A 10,980-nucleotide genomic window follows, 5' to 3' on the forward strand; every position below is an offset into this window, starting at 1 on the left:
GCCTGCATCTGCCGCGACCATTTCCAGATGGATCAGACAGACGGTAGTGCAGGCTTATTCTATTAAGGGTCGGGAGCCCCCGTTCCCTGTTAAGGCGCACTCCACTCGGGCACTTAGTGCGTCTTGGGCCTTTCGCCATCAGGCGTCAGTGGTCCAGGTGTGCAAGGCGGCTACCTGGTCGTCGGTGCATACCTTTTCTAAACATTATAAAGTTGATGTAATGGCATCGTCTGATGCCTCATTTGGCCGCAAGGTTTTGCAGGCCGCAATTTGAGGAGACCAGTGGTCTACCTCGAGGGTTTTTTTCCGTTGGAAAATTTTTCTTTAGTCTCATTCTTTGTTTATAATGAGCCTTTAAAACTTCTAGTTTGGCACCGGTTGGGCCTTCTAGATTGGATTTGATTTTGTCAATCCCACCCCTCATTTGTGGCACTGCTTCTGGATGTCCCAGCTCTTGAGAATCAAGAAGACTACGTCTGTCAATGAGCGATAGAGAAAAATTGATTTTTGTAAGAACTTACCGTAAAATCCTTTTCTCTTAAGCTCATTGACAGACGTAGTACCCGCCCCTCTATCATTGAGTTGGGTTGGGTTAAATTCTCTGTACTGCTTTAAACAGAACTGATTCCCTGTAGCAGAGAGAGGGAGGATATGCCCTCAGGGACTGCCCCTAAGGTGGAGCCAGAACGTTTTGTCTTTCTGCCTAGTCCTACTCCTGCGGAGACAACATAACCCAGCTCTTGAGAATCAAGAAGACTACGTCTGTCAATGAGCTTAAGAGAAAAGGATTTTACGGTAAGTTCTTACAAAAATCCATTTATTTTGCACAACAATTTAGCACTATCAGCACCTTATTTTTAGTTGCACTCAAGATTTGTACCTTGTATTTTTTGCACATGAAATTTGGACTTTCTTTATTTCTTGGACTTTTTCTATTATGAATTTGGATATTATAGGCACCTTATAATCTATTTGCAAGCGCTGTGGTTTTTTTTTTTCAGTTTTACCAATTACCAATTTGTGCCCATTAACTGGCCGAAAAACGAATTACCTGTCCAAATGACAGAATTTCGGCCGTTTTTTGTTTTTTTTTGGTATAGTGTATGGTCAGCATTAGTTTTGTCTGCGCCCAGTTCTTCCTATTTGTTACTTTTTTAGACATGTGTTACCTCTTATTTGTTTACTCAAATGTCCCCAGGTTGTCAAAGCTCTTTTTCAAATCCTTAGAATTGCGTTAAAAAAATCTAAACTCGTCATTTAAGGCCAGTACAAAGTTTTTATCCTTTTGCTCCTTGATATTTTACTGTATTCTGCTTTTTATAGATCAAAAATGAAAATAATGATTTGTATAGTGTGCAATGAACTAACCATTCAACAGCCATATCCACCTCAATCCTGGTTAGTTATTAACATAATAATCAGAATGTTAAAACGGTAGTAAACTTTCACAAAATAAATAAATCCTCCTGCAAGGTAATGTCATAATGTAAATGAGGGGTCTTGGGTTGGTTACGCCTGGATGGCCACATGCATCTTGGATTGTAATATAGATTCTGATTCGTACTGTTCCTGAAACGCATAGAGCTCGTCAATGACCCTCTTCTCCTCCCCAGAGCAGTTGGTTATTTTCACTTACAATTGTAATAAGCATGTAGAGGGCTGAATGTTTGTTTTGGGTACACCTATAATAGTGATTCAAAATCTTTTCCCTTCCTTTTTAAATGTGTTTTATGTATAATTATGTTATAGTATGTAAAAATAAAATTATGTATGTTGTCATTATTTGATACCTGGTGCCTTAAATGCCCAAGAGCTTTAGTATTTTGTGATTGCCCCCATAGCAAGCCGCTTGCTGTAGGAGCAAACCAAGGAGCGTATCCAAGAGCAAACCATGTGGTCGATGCCTGCAGACCTTATTTTATAAATTAAGCGCTTGTGGGGAACTGAATCAAACGCCTTAGTGAAATCCAGGTACACCACATCCACTGGTCTCCCCCTATCTCTAGCTCACAGCTCACCTCCTCATAGAATGTTAAGAGATTGGTTTGACAAGAACTCCCATTTGTAAACCCGTGCTGATTACTGCTGATGATGTTGTTGTCTTTAGCAAACTCTACGATATAGTCCCTTATCATCCCCTTCAGAAGTTTACATACTATCGATGTCAGACTGACAGGCCTATAATTTCCCGGGACATGCCTCTGCCCTTTTTTGAATATCAGTACCACGTTTGCTTTCCTCCAATCCCCTGGTACATTTCCTGTCATAATACTGTCAGCAAAGATCACAAGCAGTGGTCTAGATATAACCTTACTAAGTTCTTTGAGTACTCTTGGATGTACGCCATCCGGGCCTGGTGATTTATTTTTGTTAATTTTATCCAGCCTTTTCCTGATTTCACCCTCTGTTAGCCATAGCGGCAAGTCCTGTGTATTACTACTAACCATACAGTCGTGGTCAGTGTACCCCTCCTTTTCCTGTGTAAAGACTGACGAGAAAAAAACGTTCAGCCCGGTTGCTTTTTCACTGTCCTCTGTAACCATCCTCCCATCATCGTTAATTGTGTGTGCAACATGCTCTGCCCTAGTTTTTTTGCTGTTGATATATTTAAAGAATTTCTTTGGGTTCTTTTTACTATCCTCCGCTATTTGTCTCTCAAAGTTGATTGTAGCCATTTGATTTCGTATTTACTTTTCCTAATGCCTCCTTGTATTGCTCAAAAGCCGATACTGTGCCCTCTGATTTATATTTCTTCAAGGCCATTTTTTTCCCCTTATACGTTTTTTAACATTACGTTTTAGCCAGCCAGATTTGGCTTTGTCTCTTCTAAATTTATTTCCCATAGGAATGCACTGCGAGATGCATTTGTTTAATATGTTCCTAAAGCATTCCCATTTTTCCTCCAAGGTCAGTGATCCCAGGGTTTGGTCCCAGTTTACCCTTTCCATCATTGAGCACAATTTGTGAAAGTTTGCCCTTCTGAAGTTTAGGGTTCCTATATTCCCCTCTTGCCTTGTTATATTGTTATTTAAGCTAAATGTGATCATCCTGTGATCGCTAGAGCCCAGGTTGTCCTGGACTCCTACCTCCGAGATTAGGTCTGGGTCATTAGTGATCAATAGATCCAGGACTCCATTTTCTCTAGTAGGAGAATCCACCAACTGAGACATGTAGTTGTCCTGTAATGTTTCCATGAATAGACGGGCCTTCTGTGAGTGTATAGTCCCTTCTTCCCAGTCAATGTCAGGATAATTGAAGTCCCCCAATATGATGACTGATCCCAGTTTTGCCACTTTACCCAACAGTGATATAAATTCCAGCTCTACCTCCTCCCTTTGGTTGGGTGGCCTATAGCAAACCCCCACAATTGCTTTTCCCTTTACTTCCTCCCTATGGAGTTCTACCCACACGGATTCTAACTCCATACTCATCCCTTCCATAATATCACTCCTCTCCACCACCCTTACATTATTCTTGACATAGAGACATACCCCTCCCCCTCTTTTTCCTACCCTGTCCTTCCGGTACACCAAATACCCTTGGATATTGGCCAGCCAGTCATGTGAGGGGTCGAACCAAGTTTCCGTTATTCCCACAAGGTCTATGTCCTCCTCATGTACTAACATTTCCAACTCATCCATTTTATTAGCTAGGCTCCTGGCATTTGCATATACCCCTCTTAGTTTTGTGGAAGTTGATAGTGAATGATGATTGTTTTTATACATGTTTGGTCTGAGGTTTTCCCACACAGACCCCCCAATTGACGCACAGACCCCCCCAAGTTATCGGCTCATAAGATTTTTGGCAAAAGCAACAGGTATTTTTTTTGCACTTATTGAACAAATATAATGTAAAAAAAAAAAACCTTCAGTGGTATATTTAGCAGATAAAATGGAACACATATGGGGAGTCCATTGTTAGTTTGCACACACTTGAAGACTAAGGGTCCTTTCACACGGGTGGTCCGTATGTCCGTTTTTTCATCCCATTTTTTTTGCAATGTCAATGGGATTGCGGATGTCAGCGGATGACCATCCGCTGACATTTTGATTTGCGTCCTTTCCTATCAGTTCAGTTTTTTTGGAACGGAAGAGAACCCTATTTTTCTTCAGTTTAAAAAAACAGAACGCACGCAAAAACGGATGTCAGCGTTGTCATCCTCTGACATCCGCAATCCCATTGGCATGCATTATCTCCGCAAATGGATGGGATGATAAACAGACATACGGACCATAAAAAAAAAAAAAAAAGAAAAGGTGCCGGAGCGGAGCAAAAACGGTCCGCTCCGTGTGAAAGGACCCTAAGTGCCAGTGTACCGTGAAAAAACCTACCTGTGAGAAATGCCTACCCTCGTCACTTCCGGTGCACGGCAGTGTGTGTAACACGGCGGTTACATTAAAACAGCTCGGCTGAAATATGAGTCATCTCCACTACTATCCCTGTCACTTCCCTGATCTGGGCTAGTAAATATAAAAGCGGCGGCGGGTGTATGAAAAGATAAACCACGGAGCCAAGAGCCGCTTTTATATTTACTAGCCAAGATCAGGGAATTGACAGGGACAGGAGCGGAGATGACTCATATTGCAGCACAGCTGTTTTAATGTAACCGCCCCGTTACATACACTGCCATGATCATTTCATACCCTCCGTGCATGCGCACTAGTCAGCTCCTCAGCTGTTCCATTACGTATCCAGGGCTGTGAGCATGCGCACTGCTACGCTGCTCAGCTGTTCCTCACAGGAAGTGACGAGGGTAGGCTTTTCTCACGGGGTAGGTTATTCTCACGGAACACCGGGTCACACTTGTGCGATGCGGGAAGGCTGCGAATTTGCAGCCTCTTCCCGCATCACATCCACACAAGAGGCAGTTCACACTGCCATATGCGATACGCTGGGGGTGTCAATGAAATGTTAACGACACCCCCAGTTTGATCGCATATCGCAGTGCGATCTGACAGTTCGCACAGGATCGGATCGCACAAGTGTGAACCACTGTGCGATCCGATCCTGATGTGGCTGAAAAAATGCCTCATGTGCGACTTTTGTGCGGGTGCAGTGCGAATTTAGCCATTCAAAGTGTATGGCTGAATTCGCACTGCACATCCGATCGCATGTAATGAAGGAGCAGTGCGCTCCGATATTACATGCGATCGCCGCACATGCGGAAGTGTGAACCGGCACTAAAGCCTAAAAAAGCTGAATCCAGCAGAGATCTGTAAACGTGAATCTACTGATCTCCCACTGCTCTGTATTATGAGTCTCTCTCTTCCATGGTCTTATTCATGGTACAAAATGTTTATGTGAGGGCTAATGCCCTTTCTGTGTGTAGTGTTTTTCTTGGCTGCTGAATATAGAATGCTATAATTATTTGCTGGGGTTTTTTTTTTTTCTCCTTGAAAACATAACCCTTGATTTAAATGAAGAACAATTTATGATTGCACTCACGGTCTGCAGCTTTTGTATTTCCTGAGAAAATGTAAACCCTTGAAATGAATAACCATAGGTAATTATTGCAAAGGTTTATTAAATTGCACAGGCTAAGGGACAATAGTGTGTATGTATTGTATATGGAATAATAAGCCTCATTAATCTCATGGTTGCTCACATGTAAACTCCTGTGGTTGACACTCGGTTCAGCGGGTGAAAAAACAAGCAGCGCATATTGCCATGTCAATATAGACACAGGAGTGCCCTTATTGTTTTATCATGTTACTGTATACTTGTGTGACCCTGTATTTGTTCTGTTTGAGCTTAAAAGCATCCTTATTTATCTTGGATGTAAAAAGTAGCAGTTCATAAATGTATTCATCAGTCTGTCTGGCTTAGTTTGTACTGATGATGAAGGATATCTAAACATTGAAAGCTCATCAGTGCATTTGGCACTCACATTGCCATGACTGTTCCCAGCTGATTACGTAATTGTGGGAGGTAGATGTCAGAACAGTGGTTGAATCTGAATTTTGTTAAAGACCCACATTAAAGGGTAAGTTCACTTTACAGAAAATCTGTAAGGTGAACTTACACTGGGTCCCACTGACCTGGTGGCCCGCGATCACCCGCTGTGAGACATCGAGTCGCCACTTTACCATTCCGGGGGATTTGAATTTCCTGCGGCTTAATCTCCTAAACGTACTTCTCTGCATGTGTGGATAGGAGACATTCTAATTGGTCGGCGTCGTCAAACATGGATGGCCCTTCCTGTCAGCGGTGGTGAAGAGGAGAGAAAGCCGCAGGGATTTCAAATCCACCAGACAGGTAAATCAATGACCCATGTCTCACAGCCAGTGATTGCGGGACCGGGGGGGGATGAGGAAGGGGGTCCAATGTAAGTTCCCCTTACAGATTTTCTGTAAATAATAACTTAGTTTGACCTAAACTAAGATTCCTCCGAGTGATGTCTCTCCAACACAATCGGTAGGCCAATTGCTGCCCCATCTGCACTTAGTGTAAATAGTGACAATAATAACATAGGGAAAGCAGCAAAACTATATTGCATCCGAATACCCAAACACTATAAATCTTAAATAGATGGGCCATCCCAGTCTGTAATCAAATGATAAACTAATTCTTGAATGTGTTCAAGGTGGATAAGGGGAAAACATGGGGAGGATTGGGGACAAGACAAGGAGGGAAGGAAAAGGAGAATGGGACTTTAAATGAGACTTGTGCAACAGAGTCTCCATCCCTAATATGATAAACATAGGATAATGGGGAACACATAGTGTTCAAAATATGGAGCGTGGGACTTTATATGAGGTGTGGCCAGTGTATATATGATGATATATAGGTAATGCATATACAGCTGCTGGTAAGCATAAGGGAGCATATGATAAATCATCACATCTTTATTAACCTGTTCTATAGCACATAAACATTGGTACATTGAATTTTCATAAAATCAAAGGGGATGTATACAATATACACATGGATACCATTATACAGTCATAATAAATGATACACACATAAAAACAAATAAGACCAACCGATATAAGATGTAGATGGTGATTGGATGCATGCTATACATTAGTAATCAGTTGAAAAGGCCTCTTGGGCTCTACGCGTTTCGTGAAACATAGTTCACTTCCTCAGGAGCAGGCACATTTCGATCTCTAAAAAATATATATGACATGTTCGGTATAGCATCCAAAAAAAGGGGTTGAAAGATTGAGAAAATATGTAAAAATGAACTTACAATAGGGTGAACACTGTTCAAGAGCCTGGAAGCCACCCGAGGGTGCGTGCCTAAAGGGAACTGAGGGAGCAAGGATTCCGCACACGACCGGGGCGCAAGGTCCACAAACAATAAGTGAATTTCCATTTGAGGTCATAAAGGGCTATATTGGAATATGTTGAAGGAAATAATTAGTATTAGGCTAAACCAATATAATGATACAAAAGTAAAATGCTGAGCCCAAAACCAAAGATAATGTGGCATAAGATGGGCTATATTGGTATATGTTCAAAGATATAATGGGGTCATTATATATATATATATATATATTATTCTGTATATTTCCCCCATTCTATTTGTCAGCATCTGCCAGTGGGGGTCATTTTTTCCCCCCTTGTGGCATTACCGACATATCAGTCTATCCATTTGCACTGCCAGTGGGGCTGTGATATCCACTCTGATCCGTCCCTGATTGGGAACTGCGATGCGCTCCGTCCGTTTCCGTTCCTCTCTCCCCCGCCCCGACCTATTTGCCGGGAAGGGGGCGTGGTCGCGGCCGCAGCGCATCGGCGCCACTACTCTCTGTGCAGAACGTGACGTCATTACAGCATCGGCGTCCTTGCACGTGACTTCCACCAGCGTTCACATAGGGACGCCATCCTCAGCAGCTGCAGTCTGCCGGGTGATGTCCCACAGTTCGAACGGCTAGTGACGCTGGGAGTGATCTCTGCCTCTGCCTCGGTGCAGGTCTGCATCCATCCTTCCTATTTTTACCTTCAATACCGCACTACACACGGTCACTTTCTTTATGTTAGGTTTGAGAGGTTTTTTATATATTTTACCTTTCTTGGCACACTTTTCCCATTTTGGGATTCATTCTTTTCATTTGATCACACTTGTTTCTCGCTGGTTTTTCCAGCACAGCTTTTGGGTCTTTCTCACCCCTATCTTGGACGTTATATCCTTACCTGCCTATTCCCTCCCCTCTCCCCCCCCCCCCCCCTACTCAGTAGCACCTCCCCACTCACACTCCCTTTCTTGGGTCTACTCCACCCCCACACCATCCCTGGTCTTGGGTCCAGTCTCCCATTTTTATATATTTTTATATTATATCTATACATTATCTATTATGGCCTACTTCATTATCCATTATATCTTTGAACATATACCAATATAGCCCATCATATGCCACATTATCTTTGGTTTTGGGCTCAGCATTTTACTTTTGTATCATTATATTGGTTTAGCCTATGTTTATAATTCTTGAATGTAATGCAAAGTGCAAATCAAATACAATTGTATAAAAGTGCAAATAAATGCAAATTAGGTGTTTTTTCAATGTCCATCCACCAAAAAGTGACTTAATAAATACTGTCTCAAGTGTTCATCAGAATAAAGTTGACCAATACTGCTCTCCTGCTGGCTCTTTACCACCACTTCGGTGCACCTTCACCACACCAGTAAGCACACAGGTAGCTTACCAGGTGTGACCATACCATATTGGCCCAATCGTGTATTTTATAATCATCCAATAGCGCCACCTCGCTCAGACCAGTTCTGTGACTGCGGCTTGCTGTGCCAGGATCAGAGGCTCCTGGGTAGCCGGGGGACATTGTACAGATCATAACAGCCCTCTACACACAGCACATTTGAAAATTGCTCCGTATGATAATAGGAAGTGCAATTTTCAAATGTGCCATGTGTAAAGGGCTGCTATGATCTGTGCAATGCCCCTTGGCTACCCAGATGGCTTCAATCCTGGCACAGCAATCCAGGTGCACAGGTCTGAGCGGGGTAATGTTACTGGATGATTATATAAGATATGTTGTTGGGCCAATATTGTGTGGCCGCACCTTCTGGTAAGTGACCTGTGTGGTAGAGGTGCACAGAAGTGGTGGTAAAGAGGCAGCAGGAGATGAGTATTACTCTGCTTTATCCTTTATAAAATCCATGGTGCTCTGGGAATCCTTTGCATTTACAAACTGACTCCCTAAATATATGACAAAGTCTGATTTATTTAAAGTTCCATGAAGTAAAACTTTCAGTTCCCTCTAGCTCCTTTTGGCTGTGTATTTTTTTCAGCCTCCTATAATGTTACAATAATAAATGATGGCAATACTAAGCATATAATTAAGTAAATGATTATTATATTGGTTTTTTTTTTTTTTTTTTTTTATGTATGCAGATTGTATTGTCTTATTGCAAGCAGCAATTTCAATAAAAGCTTATTTGTGCATTTGTTTTCTAGGTGCAGCGGCTTCGGAAAGCAATGATCGAAGGTGGAATTTTGTTAACTGAACCCCCCCGCATTTATGAATAACATTACCAAGCAAAAATAGGTTTTAGTGCAGGCGACTAACCAAGCTGGTCAATATGCACAATATTCAGTTTTTTGGACAATATTCTGGATTTGTTTTATTGAGATTACAACTCTGTTCTTGGTCTGTTTTTTTTTTTTTTTTTTTTGTGCAAGTCTCTATTTGTTTTGGACAGATTTGCCATCATTTTCTGTCTCTTAGGAATGTCCCACAAGAAGATGGACTATAATAAAAACCCAACTTCCGCCTAACCCTTGTGATGGGTTTTTATTTACAAAACTCCATATCAAAACTGACTTTACAAAGTGATCATGTTTTTTCTTGAAAGTTTATGCCAAGCTTACCATGACTTTATTTGGTGAACTCTGGGACCGCAGGCAAACATACAAAGAATTTAAAGCTATACAGGACATTCTTCTAGTACTTGTACAAAAATTTGAAAAAAAAAATTAAAGTTTTTTTGTGTATAAAACTGTCTTGTTTTGTATGGTGCATAGGTGGTAATAGATGTATTTAATAATAGCAAAGTATTAATAAAAAATGTACTAATATTATAACACCGTGAAACTCAAGGCAAAAATCATGATCTCAGGACCTCTGTTTTGTGTCCCACATATGTATTCTACTTTACTGCCTACTATGGAACCGTCCCACACGCTTTAGTGCTTCAGTTGGTATACCGCTTCCTCCAGTCTGAACCTGGATATCAGATATAGCCGCATAACATGCAAACTAGCCAACAAATAGCTTGTATGATATCTGGAACTGTTTATTGAACAAACTCACACAATATATACCCCACAGGAGAACACCCCCCCCCCCCCCCTCTGATCATATTACCCTAAAAATACAAACTGCACTGCACTCAAATTAGCCATCAGACAGAAACAATAGGTAAATGGGAATCCTCACCTAGGCAATGCTTTGATAAATCAGCATCTCAATACAGGTCAGACTTACCAGCATCAAGCTCATAAAGTACAATACACATTATTGCAAGTGTAAACACAGAACACCTTATTAAACAGTCAAGAGCAGGGGACCCCAGTAGCAGACTGTGCGGCTTCTACCTACAATAGTCTATGATGCAAAGCTAATACAATGTTCTATCATTCTGATACAGTGGTATTAATGTATCATAGATTTCTTGAGGGATATTGTGAATACATATTACTGTCCCATTTGAAGTAATCCAAACCATATTCTCAGTGTCCATTAAGTAGTTGTCCATAATTTTCTCGGTCACCCTGTGCCCCTAATAGACACAGGGTGATTTACACATAAACCTGGGGAGCTGAGACCGGGGTTTCCCAACCTCTAAGGTAAGCTGGGTTCTACGGGCCCCTCGCCCAAAGTGCCTTCCATCACACTACCGTTATACTTTTACTTAGAAACTTTATGAGCCTTCACCACATCCCTATACATTCACATAAGAAAAAAAGTTTGATACTTTAGAAATCTCACAGAGAAAAAAATTGCCACTTGAGTTCT

The 10,980-nt window shown here is 41.6% G+C and overlaps 1 protein-coding gene across 1 annotated transcript in view; it reads left to right on the forward strand.

The window, feature by feature from the left end:
- Nucleotides 1-9,598, forward strand: part of MRPL18 (mitochondrial ribosomal protein L18) — a 49,668-nt gene extending 40,070 nt beyond the window's left edge. The window contains exon 4 of the mRNA XM_082256822.1: nucleotides 9,420-9,598. Within this exon, the coding sequence (XP_082112948.1) occupies nucleotides 9,420-9,491 (72 nt within the window). The 3' untranslated portion in view covers nucleotides 9,492-9,598. The remainder of the gene's footprint in view (nucleotides 1-9,419) is intronic.
- Nucleotides 9,599-10,980: the final 1,382 nt, after the last annotated feature.

The sequence above is a fragment of the Pelophylax lessonae genome (assembly GCF_965119305.1).
Source record: "Pelophylax lessonae genome assembly, chromosome: 4".
Lineage (NCBI taxonomy): Eukaryota > Metazoa > Chordata > Amphibia > Anura > Ranidae > Pelophylax > Pelophylax lessonae.